General features: G+C 42.2%; 1 protein-coding gene across 2 annotated transcripts in view; it reads left to right on the top strand.

The window, feature by feature from the left end:
- Positions 1-8,045: 8,045 nt before the first annotated feature.
- SHISA4 (shisa family member 4) overlaps positions 8,046-25,973 on the top strand; it is a 34,075-nt gene continuing 16,147 nt past the window's right edge. The window contains exons 1-4 of one of the 2 annotated variants that reach the window (XM_072137131.1): positions 8,080-8,206; positions 13,359-13,492; positions 17,083-17,254; positions 21,618-21,751. In XM_072137131.1, coding sequence (XP_071993232.1) covers positions 13,453-13,492; positions 17,083-17,254; positions 21,618-21,751 — 346 coding nt within the window. In that variant the 5' untranslated portion in view covers positions 8,080-8,206; positions 13,359-13,452. Of the gene's footprint in view, positions 8,207-13,358; positions 13,493-17,082; positions 17,255-21,617; positions 21,752-25,973 lie in introns of both variants that reach the window. The other variant, XM_072137130.1, reaches the window with a different exon arrangement.

Raw genomic sequence — 25,973 nt, 5'->3', positions numbered from 1 at the left:
TCTTGGGCCCAGCTGCGAATGCACCCTCTGCAACCCCTCAAATTATGCTCCTGCCAGGGCCGCCGATAGGGCAGTACAACTGGTACTGCCCTATGGGGCCCGGACTCTAAGACACTAGGGGGGGGGGGGGCCCGGCCGGTGGGGTAATATGCGGTAATAGTACGTCAAACTTCTGGCCCCGGCTCCTGAATGGAGCCGGGGCCAGAAGCTGCGGGTGTCGGCTATATATTATAGCCGACACCCTCCTCTAACACCCGCGATCGGAGATTTCTCCGATCGCGGGTGTTAACCCCTAACACGGTCGCGCTGACCGCGGCGTGCTAGGGGCATTTAACAGGATTCGGACCCCCCCGCGGCGCTTACCGGGGGGGTCCCGCTGCTCTGATCGCAGCCCCGGGACTGCCGGTGCCCGGGGCTGCACGATCTTCTTCCGGGTGCCGGGTCCGTGCCTCCTGGCAGGACCCGGCTGTGACACACTGAGCATGCGCAGCATGCTCAGTGTTTCACATAATACAGTGTAATACATCTGTATTACACTGTATTAGGTGAAGAATAGCTTGAACAAGTGATCAGTGGATCACTTGTTCAAGCTAACCTGTAAAAGTAAAGAAAAAAAAGTTAAAAACACTGAATAAACACAATTTTTAATAAAAATAATTAATTAAATAGAGTTAAAGTCCCCTAAACACAAACATTCCCTATACACATCTAATAAAGTAAAAATACCTGAAAATCACCAAAACCCCCCACATATTTGGTATCACCGCGTCCGTAACAATCTGTACAATAAGTCAGAAACATTATTGGACCCGTACGGTGAACGCCGTAAAAACAAAACCCGAAAAACTCGCCAAAAATATAAATTTTCATAAAATCCCTTTACAAAAATGTTCTAAAAAGTGATCAAAAAAAGTTATGTGCCCCAAAATGGTACCAATTGAAAGAACAACTCAACACGTAAAAAATAAGCCCTAAACTAGCTCTGTCAACCAAAAAATATTAAGGTTAAGTTCCCGAAAAGATGGCGATGCAGAAACAAATAAGATTTCCTCTGTATTAGTTTTTCTCCAGTAAAATTGTAAAAATAAATGAAAAACTATATAAATGAGGTATCACCGTAATCGTAGTGATCTATAGAATGAAAATATTATAGTATTTTTAGTGTATGGTGTACGACCCCCAAAATATACAAAAAAAAGAAACCCCAAATTGACAATTTTCTTTTCCTCCATACATTAAAGAGTTAATAAAATCTCATCGAAAAGCTATAGACCCACTTAAATGAAGTATTTGTAAAGTGCATCTCATGTCGCAAAAAATAAGCCCTTAAATGTCCAAATTGCCAAAAAAATAAAGATTGTATAGCCAATAAAAAGTGACAATGCATAATCTGCTCTGAATGGCGCAGCATCCCCCTCAATGCCCTGGCGTGTGCCCATACAGCAGGTTACCACCACATATGGGGTATTGTAATACGCGGGAGAGATGGGGGATCAAATTTTGAGGAGCGTTTTGGAATTTTATCCACTGAGAATTTGTACATTTTATGAAAAACACATTAATTTAGCCAAATAAAATGTAATTTCGAAATTGCATCCGATTTTGTTTTAACCCCTGTAAACCAATTAAAGGGTTAACAAACTTCATAAAAGTTGTTTTACGTACGTTGAGGGGTGTAGTTTCTATAATGGAGTAATTTATGGGGTTTTACTTTATTTAGGCCTCTCAAAGTGACTTGAAACCTGAGCAGGTCCCTCAATAGCAGGATTTAGCTTTTTTTATGAAAATGTGAAAAATTGCACGTGACGTTCAATAGTATGACTCCTATTGGCAATCTACCAGAAGAGTGTGCCTTGTCGTAGCAACAGGCCTCAAACCCTGTTTGTGAAAGGTCACTGCGGGGGGCAGGAGGCTTGTTCGGTTTTGGGGTGTGTTGGGGCCCAGACACTTTTGCTGTATGGGGCCCCGAATTTCCTGATGGCTGCCCTGGCTCCTGCTGAAAGAAGATTGCAGCAAAGGGGGATGACTCTGGAAGGTGAGGGGATCAGGAAATTTGATGGTCGATGTCCTTTAACACCACCACTTAGAAGGGTTCTGGTGATGATACAACCTGAGAAGAAGCGGGGCATGGAGATCTTTGCCAGAGACTCATGAATGCTCCTCAGGGCCATATCCCTTTCAGTGCACTAAGTACTGAACAGCTTTCTGAACCCTGCTAGAATCAAGATTTGTTTTTCTTCAAATTCTAATTTGCCTTGGATTACAACAGGAGACGGTGGTTTAGGGTGACTTGGATACGGTAAGTATGGGGCAACTGCAACCTAAAGTACACTGAATTGATCATTTCAGTTATCACATATGGACCCACATAGCGGTCGGCAAATCTGGGCAAATTTCCCAGCCTGAATTTTAAGACACAAGTTTTTGGTTGTTAACCACTATCTCTCCTTCAAAACATATTTTTGACCTGGAGACCACCTTTTATTGGCTTTATGCTGTTGGGTATGTTGGGCTGTAGCCAGGTTCGTGAGAACCTGGTCCCAGACTGAGCTCAGCCATTGAAATGTCGATTAGGAGGAAGGCTTTAGCAACTTGGTGCCCTAATAAGACAAGTATTTGGAGTTAAAGCCAAAATTACAATAGAACCGCAACACTTTGGTGGAAGAGTTCACTCTATTACTTGGAGCAAACTCTGTGAGAGGAAAGAAATGTCTGCAGACATAACACCTTAACAATTGTTCCAGAATTTGATTCAGTCTCTGTCCATTTGTCTCAGGATGAAAAGCAGATGAGAAAGACAGGGAAATACCTGGGTGACCACAGAACTTCCTCCACAAATTGACACAAATTGAACACCACAGAGAGAAACAATAATTTCTGGAATTCAGTGCAGATGCAAAATGTGGTTAATAAAAAGGGAGTCTAAAACCTTGTCACTGTGGAGTTTCTTAAAGGGTATCAAATGGCACATTTTAGAAAACCTGTCCCATACTACCGAAATAACGGTTTTACCCTCGGATTCTGGTAGGTCTGTAATACAGTCCCTGGAAATATGGGACCAATGCTTACCAGGAAGAGGAAGTATATGTTGGAGCCCCTCAGGTGAGCGTATAGGAACCTTTCGCCTAGCACACACTTTGCAAGCAGCAACAAAGCCTTGAAGGTCATGTGACCAGGGTGGCCACCAATAAACAATAGATTTGTCATTCTAGCAATGCTGGGGTGCATTGCTAACACTGAGCAATATATTTCAAGTTTTTCTTCCTTCTGAAACATTTTCAGGAGCAGAACTATAAGCATCAGCAACAGACGTGGCCAAATCATGATGAATGCCAGCAAAAACAACACTGGGGGATGGGATCTTTTCAACCACATTCTGAGCTTTACTGGAAAAACTGGAAAGTGCATCGGCCTTAAAGGGGTTTTCCCACAAAGGCAAGTTGAGCCTTATGGTGAGACCCCCGCAGATTGCGAGAACGAGGGTCCGACCGACCCCTCGCCACTCCTCAGACTAATGGAGCAGATGGACGCGCATGACCGTTCTGCTCCAATAAGCCCTATGGAGCTGACGGGAATTGCTGAGCGCAAAAGTCACAAAAAAATGACACACCCACAGCTCCGTACACCGAAGTATGAAAAAGTTATTAATGCCACAAGATGGCAAAATAATATTTTTAAAATTTTTGTACAGCAGGTTTTGATTTTTTTTAAATGTATGAAAACATTATAAAACCTATACAAATTTGGTATCCCCGTGATCACACCGACTCAAAAAATGAAGTACACATGTCATTTGTGGCGCACAGTGAAAGCGGCAAAATCCAAGGCCACAACAATACTGCACTTTTTTGTCATCATTTTCACTGCATTTGGAAATTTTTTCCCAATTCCACGTACACGGCATGGAATATTAAATACTGAAGTGCAATTTGTTAATCAGAAAACAAGCCCTCATACAGCTCTTTATATGGAAAAATAAAAAGTTATGGATTTTTGAAGGAGGGGAATAGAAAATGGAAACGCAAAAATGAAAAAGGGCCTGGTCCTTAAGGTTGTTAATAATTTATTCATGCCTCCTGCTTAGCTGTGTTAGGGCTTGTTTTCTTCATAACAAATTGTGCTTCTTAGTGACTGTATTGAATATTCCATGCCGTGTACTGGGAAGCAAAAAAAAAAAAAAATGTCGTGAAATTGGTGAAAAAATGCATTTGCACCATTTTCTTGTGAACTTGGATTTTACGGCTTTCACTGTGCGCCCCAAGTGACATGTCCTCTTTATTCTTTGGATCAGTGTGATCACAGGGGTACCACATTTGTGTAGGTTTTAAAATGTTTTCATACATTTACAAAAATTAAAACTTAAAAATTACCAAAAAAAAACTAATTTTGCCATCTTGTGGCGCTAATAAATTTTTCATACTTCTGTGTACAGAGCTGTGTGGTGTCATTTTTTACGACTTTTGATAACATTCTTAATGCTACCATTTTTAGAAATGTACAGCTTTTTCATCACTTTTAATTTTTTTTTTTATGTTTTTCAAAATGGAAAAAAAGTGGCATTTTCGACTGCCGCTATTTTCGGTTACAGGGTTAAACGCCGATTATAACTGTTATTAAATTTTGATAGTTCGGACATTTTGGGATGAAGCCATACCTAACATGTTTATGATTTTTACTGTTTATTCATATTTATATCAGTTCTGGGGAAAGGAGGGTGATTTGAATTATTAGGTCTTTAATTTTTTTTTTCCATTTTTCAGACCCCTAGGGTGCTTTAACCCTAGGTTGTCTGATCCTACCATATACTGCCATACCGTGATTTATCCCTTTTATTACAATGTGCAAATCACACATTGTAGTGAATGTGTTAAAACAAGACAACCTCGGGTCTTTGTATGACCGGAGGTTGTCATAGCAACAGATCACTGCCCCCCCCCCCAATGACCTCACATGGGGCCGCGATCAAACCCAATATGCCGGCCCTCATGTGCCGCTGTGATTTAGATGCCTCTGCCACCAACCGTGGGCGTTACTGGTGGGTGTTGGCTGCAATATGCAGTAAACACTTACCTCGTATGGAGAGGGCTCAGCCCGTGAGCCCCCTCCATACAGCGGCAGCTAACATTTTTTGTATTATTACATCACATGTTGGATGCCCTGTGTGACGTGCAGAGGAGTGCCCGGTGCTAATTTGCATAAATGAAAAAGACAATTTTTTTTGCAGAATTTACATGGTTAATAGAAGAGAAGTCTATTCATCAGCATCAGGGCCGGTTCTAGACAAAGTGGGGCCCCAAAATATAACTATTTAATGACCAGTCAGTCAGTAAGAGGCTCACTTTAGTATGGTAAAACAAGCTGTAATATGGGCGAAATTTATAGGAGATAGATGAGAGATTGATGGGCAGCACGGTGGCTCAGTGGTTAGCACTACATCTTTGCAGCGCTGGTCAACTTCTGCAAACAGTTTGTATGTTCTCTCGGTGTTTGTGTGGGTTTCCTGTGGGTCCTCCAGGTTCCTTCACACACTCCAAAAACTTACTGGTAGGTTAAATAGATTGTGAGCCCCATGGGTACAGGGGCTAATCTGGCAGCTCTGTACGGCGCTGCATAAACTGTGTGCCCTATATAAATAAACGAATTATTAATTATAATTATTAGAAGACAAATATGAAAGATGATAGAAATTTCTAGATGCAGAACTATAAAGTAGATTATATATACAGTAGATAGATATGAGAGATAAATACAGTCATGGCCAACGTTTTGAGAATGACACAAATATTATATTTTCACATGATCTGTTGCCCTCTGGTTTTTATGTGTGTTTGTCAGATGTTTTTTATCACATACAGAAATACAAGTGCAATCATATTATGAGTAACAAAAGCTTTTATTGACAGAATGAGTTAATGCAGCAAGTCAATATTTGCAGTGTTGACCCTTCTTCTTCAGGACCTCTGCAATTCTCCCTGGCAGCTCTCAATCACCTTCTGGACCAAATCCGGACTGATAGCAGTCCATTCTTGCACAATCAATGCTTGCATTTTGTCACAATTTGTTGGTTTTTGTTTGTCCACCCGTCTCTTTGTTTGGCCACAAGTTCTCAATGGGATTAAGATCTGGGGAGTTTCCAGGCCATGGACCCAAAATCTCTATGTTTTGTTCCCTGAGCCATTTACTTATCACCTTTGCTTTATGGCAAGATGCTCCATCATGCTGGAAAAGGCATTGTTGATCACCAAACTGCTCTTGGACGGTTGGGAGAAGTTGCTCTTGGAGGACATTCTGGTACCATTCTTTATTCAAGGATGTGTTTTTAGGCAAGACTGTGAGAGAGCCGTTTCCCTTGGCTGAGAAGCAACCCCACACATGAATGGTTGCAGGATGCTTTACAGTTGGCATGAGACAAGTCTGGTGGTATCTCTCACCTTGTCTTCTCAGAACAAGCTGTTTTCCAGATGTTCCAAACAATCGGAAAGGGGATTCATCAGAGAAAATGACTTTACCCCAGTCCTCAGCAGTCCACTCCCTGTACCTTTTGCAGAATATCAGTCTGTCCCTGATGTTTATTCTGGATAGAAGTGGCTTCTTTGCTGCCCTCCTTGACACCAGGCCTTGCTCCAAGAATCTCCGCCTCACAGTGCGTGCAGATGCACTCACACCTGCCTGCAGCCATTCCTGAGCAAGCTCTGCACTGCTGGTAGCCTGATCCCGAAGCTGAAACACTTTTAAGAGACGGTCCTGGCGCTTGCTGGTCCTACTTGGGTGCCCTGGAGCCTTTTTGGCAACAATAGAACCTCTCTCCTTGAATTCCTTGATGATGCGATAGATTGTTGACTGAGGTGCAATCTTTCTAGCTGTGATACTCTTCCCCGTTAGGCCAGTTTTGTGCAGTGCAATGATGACTGAACATGTTTCTTTAGAGATAACTTTATTCCAGAACATGTGTGTTTTTGGTGTTACATATAACTTTATGGACACGTTCCGGGTTGCAGTGTAAATATGTAGTCACATTAGGCAAATACATATAATAAATGGCATTAAGAGAGAAAGTGTGTTAGATAGTTCTGGATAGGAGAGGGTTAAAAAAAAGAATATTAGTTGATATTATTCCTTATCAAAATGTAGTAATATATAAAGGGAATATTTCCATTATCTGTGAGGTGCAGCAGCTCCTGAATCCAGCATTCTTAGAATACTCCCTGTAGCTGCCTGCTAAGAATCAGCGTGAGGAAAACGGAGATATTAACTGTTAAAATGCCGTTGGGAGTGATTTTTATTTATAAAAATCGCACCTGATATTCTGAATATCTCTGGATCCATGGCATTCTCCTCTTTCAGGTGGTCCTGGGCAAATGCCCACTTTGCCTACCCATAGCACCGGCCCTGTTCAGCGTGCACACAGCTAAATGCGAGTGTGACTGGTTTACTACATGCTTTTCTAAGTGCTAGAAGCACAGAAAACAGAGGCAGTAAGAATCAAAATTAGGGGAGGCTCAATCTGTACTCTGCTTGTTAACCTCAAGCTGTGGCCCTGGATTAATCACATGAACTGGATTCTAATATAAAAGGATGAGGGCGCATTCACCCGATGCGTTGCGTTTTTTAATGCCTTTTTGACACATTCCAAAGGCTTCAGCCTTGATCACATGCTGAGGTTACATTGCGTTTCCACTGCATCTGCTAAAACACAAAGTAACTTCAGCATGTGATCAATGCTGAAGCCTTTGAAATGCCTCAAAAACGCATCAAACGTGACGCAAGCATCGTGTGAAAGCTCCCTCGCAGTCTCAAGCTTCCCCACCATTCCAGGGATAGCCCAGTTCTATAAACCTAATGAAGATGGGTAAGTGGTGTTGAGATGAAGGATCCCAGTTCTTACAAATGGTGGGGATTCCAGGAGTTAAACCCTGAGACGGCATAGCTCTGGGACATGGGATTGCACGGTGATCCGCTGTGACCCTTCCAGCTTGTGCTTCTTCTCAGATGCCATCAGCAGGCACTTCAGGCTATACTCAGAACAGGATCTGAATAGTAGGGAGGTCACGTGATACTTGTAGACGTCATCAACCATAGCAGAAGCGTCTCCAATCCGGTCTCGAGGCAGCCTCGCAACTACTTCATTGATCCAGCGGGAGACTGAAGATGGCAGCGCCGCTCCTTGGAGCCGCCTGGATCGTTCTTTCTGCCTTGTCACCCATAGGTGAGCCTCTTCTATCTATATACCCTGCGTCTTACTACAGAGGGCAAGGTGATTTGTGTGTGTATATATGTATAATATACTTCCACGGTAACTCCAGTGCACAAAAAGTACTACCAGAATTACCGTGACGTGTGCTCATGACGAAATATAACTCCACAGTGACCTAGCCTCGGCTGTAAAATAACTGTGACGTCATGATGACGTGGGCGGCTCTTACAGCTTTCCCCTTTCTTACGGGCGCGGACAGACGGCAGTAACATGATGGGTGGGCGGAGATAGGATGGCTAAACAAACCTTCATTATGCTGAACCTTTCTGTGGGAAGACGTACACGCTGTATATGGCTCTGACCACTAGGTCTGCTTGTGTAATGCAATACTGCACAAATGCATTGTCACCAGTGTCTGCCATGTAATGGAATCAGCTCAGCCATCTTTTACATTGTTTTGGATCTAATGAAACCTTATTCGTTAATTCCATCATGATAGGCCCAACTACAAGTGTGCCCCTTTGGGAATCCTCTGTATTAGTCATGAGACCGCTGCAGCCAATCAACAGGGAATGTTTAGAACATTTTCGACTAACATTTCTCTCTCAGATATTCGCTGATTTATTAGGGTGGTGACACACATTGCGTTTTTAGGCCGTTTTTAGTTTTCAGATCGTTTCAGATTGTTAAAAAACGCATGCGTTTTTGAAAAACGTATGTGTTTTTGACAGGTTTGACCAATTATCCAATTATTTTACGATCTGAATATGCACTAACTACGAACTAAAAACGGCCCAAAAACGCCATGTGTGTTACCACCCTTAGAAAGACATGTTATCCTTAATTGAAACAGACCACCCCCCAAGTGGTTGTGAGGAGTTGCCCCTGGATAGTCCCAGTAAATGTGCCATTGTGTCTGTCTGTGACTTGTAGCACATTATGGGGCAGAGCGAGATCGCTACCCCAGCAGCCTTATTAGAGTTAATTGGACACTAGTTACACAAAACATACTAGTACTTAAAGGGGTTGTCCACTTTAAGCATATTGCCACAAATAATTGATATTGTTTGTAGAATGAAAAATTATATATATATTATATTTTCCAATATTCCTTCTGTATCAATTCCTCTTTTTTCTAGATCTCTGCTTGCTGTCCTGCAACAAGAATCTTCTTTGTTTACTTCTGGATAAACACCAGGTCCATGATCATGTGATGTCACACTGGTGTGTGATAATAATGAGCCATGCACGTGTGTAACATCACATGACATGGACTGGTGTTTATCCACAGGAAGTAAACAATGAAGCTTTCTGTTGCATGACAGCAAGCAGAGATCTAGAAAACTGTGAGGCATTGATAGAGAAAGTATATTGGACATTTTAATAATTTAGTTACACAAACACATTAAAATGGTTTTCCCACAAAATAAAATTCTCAAATCTCAATCCCCTAGTGATGTTTACACAAAATTTTACTCAGTTTTATTACTGTTTTAGCTCACATCACTCCCTAGGCTGGTCAGTGTGGAGACTCTCTAAGCAGACACATGGGGGCAGATTTATCAAGTGTCTGAAAGTCAGAATATTTCCAATTGCCCATGGCAACCAATCACAGCTCCCCTTTAAAATATTCATGAGCACTGGTGAAATGAAAGCTGAGCTGTGATTGATTGCCATGGGCAACTGGAAATATTCTGACTTTCAGACTGCTTGATAAATCTGCCCCATTATGCTCCATCTAGTTCTGTGGGGTGACAATGTGGTTACATCACTAGGGTAAAGGTTTATATACATTTTCATCTGTCTTATTACATACTGTACTAACACACTGACAAATAGAAAGAGACATGAGACAGCTGAGAGATGCATGAGATACCTATTACACAAAGGCTGACAGACTTTTACACTGCCAGCTGTGCTACAGCCTCTCTCTTCCCCCGGATCACTTATCTGCCCGGAGTTTGTAGTTTTCTAGCTTCTCTTTCCTCCTGATGTGGTGCAGGGGGCGGGGCTATAGGCTCAGAGCAGAGAGAGACAGAAATCTCAGTAGCACGGCCTCATACAGGAATCCAAGATGTCGTGACCCTAAGGCCCCTTCTACACTAGCGAGTGTGATGCGATGAACTCGCATCACACTCGCAACGCAAGCTGCCGGGAACGCACGGCCCGAACCCTGCACCGCGGGAGTGAACTGACATGCTGAGTTCACTCCCGCGGTGCAGCGTTCGGGCCGTGCGTTCCCGGCAGCTTGCGTTGCGAGTGTGATGCGAGTTCATCGCATCACACTCGCTAGTGTGGAAGGGGCCTAAGTCAGTAGTTGCAGGGTTGTGTCTAGGGGCAACTGAAATTGTGTACAGCAGGACTGATAGAGACAGGTTGGACCTATATCTGTGAAATGCTGCCTTTTAACAGTGAATCAGAGAATGTGTTATTTTGTTATCGTGAGTACAAAAATGATTTTAATTATTTTCTGCAGTGTGTTTAAAAAGCCAATGCAGAAAATTGACACCCTTACAACTAGCCATGGCTTTGAAGGCCATCCCAATAAAGTTAAAGGGAACCTGTCATCAGATTTTGGGCTAATAAACCACTACCAGTATGTTGTCAAGCAGCTGGGCAGCTTCTAGATCATGTTTCTTTCACTGTCTGGTGTGGTGGCATCATCCAGAAAATCAACTTTGAAGTGAGATGTAAATTGGTTTTATGATGTCAAGGAGGTCGAACGTTTAACACTGAAGTCAGGCTTTCTCTGCCTTAGAACGTCCACTTCACTGTTATTGATGGTCCTGCGCCCTGGGACATCATTGCCCACATCTCCTGAGGTCCTGGGGATTATGTAATTCAAATAGGAGAAGGTGTTCAGTGGCAGCTTGACCTAAGGCCGGCGCCACACAGGGCGCTTTGTCTGCGCTTGCAAACGCAGACAAAGTCGCGCCCACTGGGGCGGGCATCAGCGTTTCTATGGAAACGCCTGCGATCGGGAACGAGCCGCCGGTGTTTTGCGTTTTTCCGCCGAGGCCCGCCCCGGTGGGCGCGACTTTGTCTGCGTTTGCAAGCGCAGACAAAGCGCCCTGTGTGGCGCCGGCCTAAGTGTTAAACTCTCTCCCTCCCTGACATTCTACATCCAATTAACATCTCACTTCAAAGTTGATTTTCTTCATGATGCCACCACCATGGGCCATGAAAGAAACATGATCTAGAAACTGTACAGCTGCTTGACAACATACTGCTAGTGGTTTATTAGGCCCATTTCTGATGATAGGCTCCCTTTAAAATAATGGGAAAAGTTAAAATATGGCATCTACATGAAACTTTTTGAAGAAAAAACATTTCATGCTCATTGCAACCCAACAGATGCATGTATTTTCCTTTTTGCTCTCGAAAGGTGAATATTGCTTTGTGATTTGTTGCTAGTTTTTCAGGGGTGTCACATGCAATTTTACTGGGGGCCACATCAGCCTCATGGTCCCCCATTTAGGACAGGAATGACGCTGATGTGGTCCCTGGTGAAAATAAGTAGTAGTCTTTAGTCACAGAGCCCCCACACAGTAGCTAATAGTCACAGTGTCAACAGTGTTTCCCCACAGCAGCAACAACAAACCCCACAGAATGACCCCCCCCCCCAAAAGCAGCCAAAGTGCCACCAAGCCAGCCGTCTTGCCCCGCCCCCACAGGAGCCATAGAGCCCGCACATTAAATAGTAACTGTAAAGGTTTTTTTTTTTCACAAATCAATAGCTCTTGGGATGTAACCTATATGCAGCAATTTCTTTGCTACCGCCTCAGATTACCTCAGTGTCGCAATGGTTGCCTCCTCTCCATGTGCTGATAAGCCCTGTGAGTATGTACTTTGTTTACACTATGCGACTGCTTTGGGGGAGCAGGGAGAGGTGAGTATCCAAGAACCCTGCCCCTATACTGCTCTCTTGACAAGTAAAGGGGCCAGATAACACAAGGCTGCAGGCTTTAACACCCGTGGTGTAGATCTTCTTTTATCTAAATGGTCTCAATTGTTTAATGTCACATTTAGATGTTCTCAACTTATAGTACATCTGTTTAGGGTTTTGAAAACCTAATGCACATGTAACAGAAACAAAGTGTATCTGCAATATGTGAGAAATACTACATCAAACAAAACAATCAGGCAGTCATCACTACTCATAATACCCCATAAAGTAAATGTATACAACAACAATGCAAAATAACAATGTAATAAAATACATACAAATGGCAGATAAGGAGACCTATAAGACCCCCCTCCCGCCCCACATAATAACACAGGTCATACACATAAAAGTATTGCACATAGCCCAATGCCTCCAACATATCCAAATCACCCATAATATAACATCTATACATCTCAAAACATAATAGGGGCAAGATTAGGACATGTAAAAGAAGTACATAAAGTAGAAAACCATAAAAATACAGGCCAGAATAGAGTAGGATTTTGCAAAACCCCACATATCTCCCATCCTAAGTCTGCCAACAGTAACAATAATAATTCCATTATTTATATAGTGCACACAGATTAAGCAGGGCTACACAGAGCTTGCCAAAACAGTATTATGAAATGTACACAGGAAATGGTTACATTATTTATCTGGAGGAGGTAATTTTTATGTTTATTGTATGATGTGATTTATAAGTACAGTATATTGTAGAATTCGATATCCAGCATCAAGGTCGTATTATTTATATGTACAGCAAATACCAGCCACCAGTTGTGCAAATTCTTCCATTTAAAAAGATGAGGCCTGTAATTAACATCATAGACCTAAACTTTGAGACAAAATGTGAAAACAAATTCAGAAAATCGCAACTGATTTTTAAAGAATTTATTTGCGAATTATGGGGAATAATAAGTATTTGGTCACCTACAAACAAGCTAGATTTCTGGCTCTCACATACCTGTTACTTCCTCTTTAAGAGGCTTCTGTGTCCTCCACTCTTTACTTGTAGTAATGGCTCCTAACTTGTTATCAGTATAAAAGATACCTGTCCGCAAGCTTATACAGTCACACCCCAAACTCCAATATGGTGGATACCAGAAACAAAAATTTAGACCTGCACCAGGCTGGGAAGATTGAATCTTTAACGAGCATCTTGGTGTGAAGAAATCAAATCTGAAAGCAATTACTAATCTGTTTAACTGATCTCCCTAGATCAGGGGCTCCATGCAACATCTCACACAGTGAGGTCAAAATTATCACAAGAACAGTGAGCAAAAATCCCAGAACCACATGGGGGACCTAGTGAATGACCTGCAGAAGCTGGGACCAATGTAACAAAGGCTACCGTAAGTAATGCACTACTAGGCCTTTAAGGACTCCTAGCCTGCAGTGCCAGATGTGTTCCTCTGCTTAAGCCTGTACATAAACTTTGCTAGAGAGCATTTCGATGTCCCAGAAGCAGAGGTCGCACTAACATTTTTCCAGAAGGGTAAAAATACTCCTCTCACCATTTTTGAGGAGTATTTTTACCCGAGGAGGAGTATGAAAATTTCGGTAAAACACAGCATGCACAACACTACACTCCACTCACACAGCACGCACACCACTACACACAGCACGCACACCACTACACACAGCACGCACACCACTACACTACACTCACACAGCACGCACACCACTACACTACACTTACACAGCACGCACACCACTACACAAAGCACTACACTCCACTCACACAGCACGCACACCACTACACACAGCACTACACTCCACTCGCACAGCACGCACACCACTACACTCCACTCCACTTCACTCACACAGCACGCACACCACTACACTACACTCCACTCACACAGCACGCACACAACACTACACTCACACAGCACGCACAGCACTACACTCCACTCGCACAGCACGCACACCACTACACTACACTACACTACACTCACACAGCACGCACACCACTACACTCACACAGCACGCACACCACTACACTCACACAGCACGCACACCACTACACTACACTCACACCACTACACTCCACTCACACCACTACACTACACTCCACTCACACCACAACACTACACTCCACTCACACCACAACACTACACTCCACTCACACCACTACACTACACTCCACTCACACCACTACACTACACTCCACTCACACCACTACACTCCACTCCACTCACACCACTACACTCCACTCACACCACTACACTACACTCACACCACTACACTCACACCACTACACTACACTCCACTCACACCACTACACTACACTCCACTCACACCACTACACTACACTCCACTCACACCACTACACTACACTCCACTCACACAGCACGCACACCACTACACTACATTCACACAGCACACACACCACTACAGTACACTCACACAGCACGCACAACACTACACTACACTCACACAGCACGCACAACACTACACTCCACTCACAAAGCACGCACAACACTACACTACACTCACACAGCACGCACACCACTACACTCCACTCCACTACACTACACTCCACTCACACAGCACGCACAACGCTACACTACACTCACACAGCACGCACACCACTACACTACACTCACACAGCACGCACACCACTACACTACACTCACACAGCACACACAACACTACACTACACTCACACAGCACGCACACCACTACACTCCACTCCACTCACACAGCACACACACCACTCCACTACACTACACTCCACTCACACAGCACGCACAACGCTACACTCCACTCACACAGCACGCACAACGCTACACTACACTCACACAGCACGCACACCACTACACTACACTCACACAGCACGCACACCACTACACTACACTCACACAGCACACACACACGCACAACACTACAATACACTCAGCACGCACAACACTACAGTACACTACTCACACAACACTACAGTACACTACTCACTACACTCACACAGCACACACAAGACTACACTCACACAGCACACTACACTCACCCGGCCTTGATCTTAAGTCCCGTCGCGGGGACAGCCCCTCTGTCCACATGTCTCCCCTGTGGCCGGTGCTCTCACTCCGGGTCTCTCCGGCACGCCCCTTAGTCACGTGCCCCGCTGAGCGGCCCGGCGCGCGCTGCGATCGCGCTAGTGACATTTCCCTCTTTTGCAGCGCGCGCCGGGCCGCTCAGCCTGTGCGCTACAGGGAATAATTGCCATGCGTTCTTTTACGCATGGCAATTATTTTGGGGGGTAATGGCGCCTCATCACGCGTCTATGACGCGTGGTGAGGCGTTAATGCGACCTCTGCCCAGAAGAGTATTGGGCGAATGCCATATGGTCTGATGAAACCAAAGTAGAGCCGCTCTTTAAAAACACAACTCTTCGTGTTTGTAGGAGAGTAAATGCTGAGTTGCATCCAAAGAAAACCATACCTACTGTGAAGCATGGGGGTGGCAACATCATGGTCTGGGGCTGTTTTTCTGAAAAGGGACCAGGATGACTGATCCGTGTACGTGAAAGAATGAATGGGCCATGTATTGGATTGTGAGATTTTGAGTGCAAACCTTTCATCAGCAAGGGTATTTAAGATGAAATGTGGCTGGGTCTTTCAGCATGACAATGAACTCAAGCACACCGCCAGGGCAACAAAGGTGTGGCTTTGTAAGAAGCATTTTAAGGTCCTGGATTTGACTTGCCAGTCTCAAGATCTCAACCCCATAGAAAACTTTTGGTGTTGCCCAGAGGCAGTCCCAAAACATCAGGAGATCTGCATGGAGGAATGGGCCAACATAGCAGCAACAGTGTGTGCCAACCTTGTGATGACCTACAGAAAAAGTTTGACCTCTGTCATTGCCGACAAAGGATATATAACAAAGAAGTGAGGTGACCTTTTTATTGATCAAATACTTATTTTTTACCATAATTTGTAAATAAATTCTTTAAAAAAATCAGACAATGTGATTTTTCTGGATTTGTTTTCTCTTTTTTCTCTCATATTTGAGGTCTACCTATGAAGTCAATTACGGTGGGAGAACTGGCACAATTGGTGGCTGACTAAATGCTTTTTTCCCCCACTATAACTGCATTACTCTACAATCAGATTATACAGTGGCCCCAGTCCCCATAAAATATCATGGCCTCCACTGTATGAATACTTTTTCTTCATTTTTTTTACAGCAGGCTACAGTATCAAAAAGCTCAGACTACTTATTTTATCCAGTTTTTTCTTCTGGTTGTGATATACACTACTTTCAAAAGTTTTGGATCACCCAGACATACTTTTATTTTTCTAATGAGTTACAAAATGAATAGAAAATAAAGTCCAGAAATAATAATTTCATCAAAGAATGCTCCCTTTGCTGTAATTACAGCATTGCAGTCCTTTGACATTCTAGATGTTATTTTTCTGAGGTAATCTGGAGAAATGTCACCCCATGCTTCCAGAAGCCACTCCCACATGGTGGATTGGCTTGATGGGCACTATTTGCATACCATACATTGAAGCTGCCCCCACAACAGCAAAATGGGGTTTAGATCTGGTGACTCGGCTGGCCACTCCATTACAGATTGAATACCAGCTGCCTGCGTCTTCCCTAAATAGCTGAGAAAACTGAGCTGTATATAGCCATCCATGCAAACTGCCTGGAACAAAGAATAGAAAATCTTAAATACATCTATATTGGTGAAATTGATTTTAGATTCTTTGTAAATACAATAAACAGAGAAGAAAAAAAAAGTTGGCACAGGCCTTCAGAGCATATCTATGCCATGTACAATATAACATGCATAAATGAAGGCAACCAGAAATGTTAACATTCACCTAAGCAGAGATCTAATGAACTAAAACAAGTTAGTGTTCATCCTTCCTTTAATGAGATTATTGGAAAATTAGACCTTCATTAATACTTGTCTTCTGTTTTTTTTAAATATATTTTTTAGTATCCGGGGATGAAGACTGCATTGGATACCATGATCATGGAGGCTTTTGGCGTCCTAAGTTTGATTGTAAATATGGTACCTTTTGTTGCGGCAATTGTGACCATAGATACTGCTGTATCGACCCTAGTAAATTGATCACAGAGAGAATGCAAAAGAGCTGTCTTTTTATAAGGTACGTTTTCCTAGGTATTATTCATTTTTACATAATTTACCCTCTGTCAGGTCTAGACTTTTAGTTCCTGATGTTTGATCATCTCACAAAAGGAATCATTAGTGATCACAAGAAATAAGGTACCAAGTTCCTTGTGTGTATGGAGAAGTGGTGCACATGCTCATTGTTCAAATGCCAATGTTCAAATTTATTTTCTTAGACTGGATATCTAGGACAGAAATCTTTGTAATTGTTTTTGTATACCTGTGACAAGGGGACATCATTTTTTTCCCTTAAAGAGGACCTGCTTACTAAAGTAAGGAGCTCCTAGTGCTTGAACAAACGTCGCAGTGTTAGAGTGATAGCGTTACCGGAAACCTCTGGTAACGCTATCAAACACTGCGTCGGGGTACAATGTAATCATCGGACCGCTTGCAAAGCGGTCCGATCTATTCATGAGGGCGGCAGTCCGAGGTACTGCCGCGTGCCAGCCGGAGTCACCGCCCCTAGCCACGCCCCAACCCTGCTCCCTCATGAATACGTCGGACAGCTTTGCGAGCTGTCCAACAATTACACTGTACCCTGCCGCAGTGTTTGATAGCATTACCAGAGGTTTGCGGTAACGCTATCACTCTAACACTGCGACGTTTGTTCAAGCACTAGGAGCTGCTTACTTTAGTAAAATTTGGGTGACAGGTCCTCTTTAAGTAAAGACAGTTTTGCCATCACCATAGACTGGGTTTGTTTACTGCAAAAGCTGTGAGACTATGGAGTTTGCTACCACTGGATGTTGTGATGGTTGATACACTAGAGAAGTTCAAGAGGGGTCTAGATGGCTTTATTGAAATGAAAAATATCATATATGTTATCAGAAATGAAACAAACCTAGGAACTCTACCATCAGTGGAAAAGAAATCCTGCAGGGGCAGAGAAATAGTAGGGCAGAGAGAAATCCACAGAAAGCGCTATCAAAGTGGAGTATGTTTTTATGCCATAAAACTCAGAAACTAAGTTTTGGCCTTCATCAAGCTAAACTCAGAAAATTAGCAATACTGAAAAAGGAAGGAAAATGAGCACCAATGGTAATAGTAAAACCACAATTTTATTCGGTATAATTAAAAAGGTAACATGTAACAAGACAGAGTGATTACGCAGCAAGTACTGAGAGGACAAAACAAGTGTCGGGGAGGTACTGAGCAGTGGCCCTACTGTGCACCTTACTGTCACTGGATCCAAGGTATTACCACTATGCTTTATGGCTGTCTGTGTACCACTTATACTTGTGATGCAATAATACTTTTTTATTGTATGTTCAGTTCTATGCACTTTGGCACTTTGCTTATTATATATCTATACAGGCGGTCCCCTACTTAAGAACACCTGACTTACATACGACCCCTAGTTACAAACGGACCTCTGGATTTTAGTAATTTACTGTACTTTAGTCCTAGGCTACAATAAACAGCTTTAACAGTTATCAATGGTGTCTGTAATTAAGATTTATTGTTTATCCTGGTTCTTATGACCACCCAACATTTTTAAAATCCAATTGTCACAGAGAACAAAAAATTTTTGACTAGGGTTACAATAATAAAGTATACGGTTCCGACTTGCATACAAACTCAACTTAAGAACAAACCTACAGACCCTATCTTGTATGTAACCCGGGGACTGCCTGTAATCTTATAGCACACTGAACGTTTCCTGCTGCTCAGCACCCACATATGCTTGCTGCGTAATCACTCTGTCTTGTTACATGTTATCTTTTTAATTATACCTAATAAAATTGTGGTTTTACTATTACCATTGGTGCTCATTTTCCTTCCTTTTTCAGTATGGTTGTATAACATTACTGTGCCCCTTCTATATATGGCACATGCCTATTACTGTCTGGTATAGGTTCATCTCTTTCTAAATAGGATTTGTGTAAACTCAGAAAATTAGCCTTCATCAGGCATAAACAAATAAAAAACCAAGCATTTGGATATAGAGTGTTAAGTTTAAAAATCCAATAGGACTCTTTTTTTTTGTTTTTGTTTCGAATTTTAATTCGAACCTGTTCTATTGCGCTCACTGTTGTATTTTTAAAATCATGTTCTAGATGTAAATGGCGTGAAATCTCGGTGGCCATTCATACATACTTGAACACAGACACGGTTTATAACGTAAATTACATAATCCGACGCACAGGATAATTGATTTGATCGAAAAAGTTCCTCCAGTGTAAACAGATGAGAAGGTAGTAGCCCCTTTTTATTAGTCATGTCACAACACAGACACCTTTTGTTCCCACATTTGTTGATACCTCTTAGGAAGGCCCTTTTGGTATATTGCCTTAGTTTGCTAGAAGCTACTACGTTCTTGATAGTTGCTGCTTTTCAAAAAAAAAAAATCATGGCTTTATTGGCTATCGAAGGTAGTAACTAGAGATGAGCCAGCACTAAAATGGCGGGTGCTCATTATTCAGTACGAACTTTTCCCGATGCTCGAGTGCTCGTACCGAATAACGAGCCTTATTAAAGTCAATGGGAGACCCGAGCATTTTTTTAATAAAATAGAACATTAAAAGAACAGTGCATAATAAAATATTCCACATGTTTCCAGATGTTTTAATTGTTAGAATACATTGAAAAAACACTATTCTTCACTTTACAATGTTCGCGCGTGTCTCCCGCTAAGTTAGGAGATGTGCGCCGAACATCTGGATGTGAAGAATAGTGTTCTTTCAATGTGTTCTGCACTTAAATGTTCGTGTTTTCACTGTTTTTAATGTTTTTATTCTATTCTTCACTTTGCAGATGTGCGCGCACATCTCCAACATTATCGGAAGACACGCGCGAACACCTGTAATGAACACATTGAAAGAACAATATTCTTCACATTCCAGACGTTCCAAACATCTCCGAACTTAGCGGGAGACAAGTGCGAACACCTGGAAAGAATAGTGTTTTTTCAATGTATTCTAACAATTAAAACATCTGGAAACATGTGGAATATTTTATTTTGCAATAAAAATACTTTTCTTCACTTTATTTTATTAATTTAATGCTCGATTTCGAGCAGCCGAGATACTCGTCCGAGTAACGAGCCGGTCCGAGTATGCCAATACTCGACTGAGCAGTATACTCGGACGAGTATACTCGCTCATCTCTAGTGGTACCGTATATACTCGAGTATAAGCAGAGACCCCTTATTTTACCAACAAAAACTGGGAAAAACTACTGACTCGAGTATAAGCCGAGGGTGGGAAATACATTGGTCAAACCCCCCCCAGTAGTATACAGCCTGCCAGCCCCCAGTAGTATACAGCCTGCCAGCCCCCAGTAGTATACAGCCTGCCAGCCCCCAGTAGTATACAGCCTGCCAGCCCCCAGTAGTATACAGCCTGCCAGCCCCCAGTAGTATACAGCCTGCCAGCCCCCAGTAGTATACAGCAGCCCGCACCCACGGACCTTAAAAAAATAAACTTAAATACTCACCCTCCGATGTCAGCGCGGCTTACCGATGTCCCCGATGTCAGCGCGCCCCGTCTTCTTTCTTCTCCGCGGCTCCTCTTCTCTCTTCTTTCTTCCGGCATGGACGCGGCCATGTTTGCTTCTAGCAGGTGCATACTATGACGCGGCCGCTGCTGATGTCATAGTATGCGCGGCCGTCCATACCGGAAGAAAGAAGAGAGAAGAGGAGTCGCGGAGAAGAAAGAAGACTGGGCGCGCTGACATCGGTAAGCCGCGCCGACGTCGGGGAGCCGCACTGACATCGGAGGGTGAGTATTTAAGTTTATTTTTTTTAACTGGGTAATTTTTTTTAATAATAGACTCGTGTATAAGCAGATGGGACGTTTTTCAGCACATTTTTTGTGATGAAAAACTCGGCTTACTCACGAGTATATACGGTAACTAAATTAAGCGCATAGGAGGCTTTAGCCTGATTTAAATTTTTTTTCCTCATATTCCCCTTCAAGCTAAAGTAAGCAGCTCCTAGCGCTATCCCATTTTAATAGTGATAAACTTTAGCTTTATTGGAACTCTCCGATAAAGCTAGCAGACACTGCCACTTTGAGCGCGGTCCCGATCCGGCGTATTCATGAGGGGCGGTCCTAGGTGCTGCTTCTTCTCAGGACCGCCCCTCTTGCTCATTTCTACGTACTATGCGGCAGTGTCTGCTAGCTTTATTGGAGGGTTCCGATAAAGCTAGCAGTTATCAAAAATGGGCTACCACTAGGAGTTGCTTACTTTAGTAATCCATAAGAATGGTGATTGTTGCCACATCAAAGACATAATTTGCCTATTTTTAAATACTTTAAAACTTTTTCATTCTTTCTTAAATATATCTATATATCTTGTATTCTGAAGTTAAAAACTCATCATTGTCTCTTTTGCTGCAGCCCAAAGACGATTGCCGGAATTAGTTTTGCCGTTGTCCTCTTCTTTGTGGTAATTGCTACACTCATTTGCTGTTTCATGTGTTCTTGCTGCTATTTGTACCAGCGGCGCCACCGCCATTCAACACCATATGTTGGTGAGTATGTTTTTGAAAACTACATCAGTATATTAAATACAGACATTGTGATAATTCATTTAATGTTTAAATTCACTGTCTCTTTGGAGTGTGGGCAAAAACCCCTCACAAACACATCATTGACCAACAAATTCCATGCAGATGTTGCTAGGCATCACTGTGCCACCCAACTATAAGAACATTGCTGTAATTCCCAAATCGGAGCATGACCATAGTTAAACAATCATAAACAAAGTAAGGTAATGTCAGGTGTAATGGAGGAATGTCAAGCTTAGACAGCTATGCTATACTTGGTGAATACGGATATACATTTTCCAAGTGCAAAATTTGCATATATTCATCTCTGCGGATAGGAGTGGGCCCCTTACCAAAGGAGTCAAAAGAACAGGAAAAATTAAACCTTGCAAAAAATAAAACTAACAAGACAGATGTAGACAAGACTGGGAGTACAGGAGTGATGGGGAGGGGGTGACAAAAACACACGCTAAGCTTAGGGGGTGTCCTGGGTAAGCCAGTATGAGTCCCAGATAAGATGGAACTCATCTGCCTTATCTTGGAGGGTAGCTGATAAGTGCTCCATGGATCTAACTTCCTTGATGCGAGCATACAGCTCTTATCGGGAGGGGGGAGTGACCCTTCCCCAGGACTTAGCAATAAGACACTTGGCAGCCATGAGAATGTTTAAGACTAAGGTGAGGGTATGTTTCCTAAGATGCTGGGGAAATATATTTAATATGTATGTTTTTGGACATAGTAGGAAGTCTAGCCAACGTACCTGGGAGAGGTTCAATGTACAAAAAATAGAATGATGATCCAGCTCGGTTTAGAAAGATTTGTAGAAAAAATCATTATTTCATTCCTAGTATAAAAATCCGGATAGATACAAAGCGGTAAATTGTCATAGAGCAGACATGCTCTTAGTCTAAAAAACGGTAGCAGACCACTATGACAATTTACCGCTTTGTATCTATCCTGATTTTTATACTAGGAATGAAATCATGTTATTTCTACAAATCTTTCTAAACCGAGCTGGATCATCGTTCTATTTTTTGTACATTGAACCTCTCCCAGGTACTTTGGCTGGATTTCCTACTTTTTCCAAAAACATACATAGTAAATATATTTCCCCAGCCTCATAGGAAACATACCCTCACCTTAGTCTTAAACATTCTCATGGCTGCCAAGTGTCTTATTGCTTATCGACACCGGAATCCTGCACTGTTCACATTTTTCATGTGCTATCAGCACATTGTAATGTATGAGGAGTAAAATCCCAATATACTGCCATACTGTAGTATGGCAGCATCTTACAGACAACCTAGGGTTAAAGTACCCTAGGGAGTCTGAAAAATAGTAAAAAAAAAAAAAAGTAAAAAAAAAAATATAATAAAAAAACCTAAAAACTCAAATCACACCCCTTTCCCTAGAACTGATATAAATATAAATAAACAGTAAAAATCATAAACACATTAGGTATCGCCACGTCCGAAAATGCCAGAACTATAAAGATATGATAGTTTTTTTTACCGTGTTTAGCCCCGTAACGGAAAATCGCGCCCATAGTCACTTTTTTGCCATTTAAAAAAAAAAAAAAATTAAAATTCTATAATAAGTGATCAAAAGGTCGCACAGTCCTAAAAATGATAACATTGTAAAAGTTATCAAAATCCACAAAAAACGACACCACCCACAGCTCCGTACACCAAAGTATAAAAAAGTTATTAGCACCAGAAAAAGGCAAAATCCAAATGCATAGGCTGACACTGTGCCTTTTAAGATGACGTCACAGGCGCCATCTTACAGGCACTTCCTGCAGAGAGCCCTGGGGTCCTGATTGGACCTCAGGGAAGCCATAGTAACGATCGGTGCCCCCCAAAGATGGCGTTCTCTGGAACTAAACTATCCATTGTGATCCAAAATCCTAAGAGACCAATTCATAGCATGCTGATTGCAATTAGACTGGTTTTACCAGTTTTGTCTGCATCAAGGAGCTAATTTCTACCTTTCTGTGATGGGCTGACAAGGCACACATTAAGTACGGTCATGCCCAAAAGTTTTGAGAATTATACAAATTTTAATTTTTATAAAGTCTACTGTATCAGTTTTTATAATGGCAATTTGCATATACTCCAGAATGTTATAAAGAGTGATCAGCTTTACAGCAATTGATTGCACAGTCAATATTTGCCTAGAAGATGAACTTTTTCCCCCAAAACACATTTCAACTTCATTGCAGGCCTGCCTTAAAAGTAGCAGCTATCATCGTTTCAGTGATTGCTCCATTAACACAGGCGTGGGTGTTGATGAGGACAGGGCTAGAGATCAATCTGTCATGATTAATCACACCACTGGACACTTTAAAAGGAGGCTGGTGCTTGGCATCATTGTTTCTTTTCTGTTAACCATGGTTATCTCTAAAGAAACACGTGCAGTCATCATTGCACCGCACAAAACCGGCCTAACAGAGAAGAGTATCGCAGCTAGAAAGATTGCACCTCAGTCAACAATTTATCGCATCATCAAGGAATTCAAGAAGAGAGGTTGCATTGTTGGCAAAAAGGCTCCAGGGCGCCCAAAAAGGACCAACAAGCACCTGGACCGTCCATTAGAAGTGTTTCAGCTTCGGGATCAGGTTACCAGCAGTGCAGAGCTTGCTCAGGAATGGCAGCAGGCAGGTGTGAGTGCATCTGCACACACTGTGAGGCGAAGACTCTTGGAGCAAGGCCTGGTGTCAAGGAGGACAGCAAAGAAGCCACTTCTCTCCAGAAAAAACATCAGGGACAGACTGATATTCTGCAAAAGTTACAGGGAGTGGACTGCTGAGGACTGGGGTAAAGTCATTTTCTCTGATGAATCCCCTTTCCGATTGTTTGGAACATCTGGAAAACAGCTTTTTCGGAGAAGACAAGATGAGCGATTCCAGTCTTGTCTCATGCCAACTGTAAAGCATCCTGCAACCATTCCCTCACAGTCTTGCCTAAAAACACATCCATGAATAAAGAATGGCACCAGAATGTCCTCCAAGAGCAACTTCTCCCAACCGTCCAAGAGCAGTTTGGTGATCAACAATGCCTTTTTTACAGCATGGTGGAGCACCATAGAGCAAAGGTGATAAGTAAATGTCTCAGGGAACAAAACATAAAGATTTTGGGTCCATGGCCTGGAAACTCCCCAGATCTTAATCCCATTGAGAAATTGTGGTCAATCATCAAGAGACGGGTGGACAAACAAAAAACAACAAATTGTGACAAAATGCAAGCATTGATTGTGCAAGAATGGACTGCTATCAGTCAGGATTTGGTCCAGAAGTTGATTGAGAGCTGCCAGGGGGATTGCAGAGGTCCTGAAGAAGAAGGGTCAACACTGCAAATATTGACTTGCTGCAGTAACTCATTCTAACTGTCAATAAAAGCTTTTGTTACTCATAATATGATTGCATTTGTGTTTCTGTATGTGATAAAAACATCTGACAAACACACATAAAAACCAGAGGGCAACAGATCATGTGAAAATATAATATTTGTGTCATTCTCAAAATTTATGGCCATGACTGTATGAAAAAGTTCTGGAGTCAAAATATGGTAAAGGTACTAATTTTATTTTGGTACATAAGTTTTAAGTTTGTGGTAAAATCTATTAACACCTTATAAAACCTTTATAAATTTAGTAACCCTGTGATTGTACTAAACCAAAGAATATATTAGAGATGCTATTTGGAATGAACAGTGAAACAGAGCCCACAAGAAAATGGTGCAAATGTGGTTTTCTGTCAATTTTACTGCATTTTGAATTGTATTTCCACTTCCCAGTACAAAGGATGGTATATAAAATACCATCGCTAGGAAGTACAATTTGTTACGCAGAAAATAAGCCCTCATACAGCTCTGCACACAGAAAAATAAAGTTATTGATTTCTGAAAGTAGGTGAGGGATAAACAGAAAGTAAAATGGAAAAAGCCCATATGTGGCAAAGGGGTTAAAATGCCCCCTATACCACATGGTAAAAAGTTTACAAATTCTCTGGTATAAGGGTTTGTGGTACCTGAAGCCACGTACACACGTGGCATTTCGGTTACATTTGGAAATGCAATCCAAAAGCTCAATTCGTGATAAAATATATTGGTATCATAGTGTTTACAACACGTTAACTAAACGCAACGTAACTGCAATCTTGCCTGACAATGTGATCGCAGGTGGAGCCTTTGGATTTTCTTTCAAAATG

Source organism: Engystomops pustulosus, chromosome 2 (genome assembly GCF_040894005.1).
Source record: "Engystomops pustulosus chromosome 2, aEngPut4.maternal, whole genome shotgun sequence".
Taxonomy (NCBI): Eukaryota; Metazoa; Chordata; class Amphibia; order Anura; family Leptodactylidae; genus Engystomops; species Engystomops pustulosus.
The sequence above is the reverse complement of the archived record's forward strand: the minus strand, read 5'-3'. Positions and strand labels throughout refer to the sequence as shown.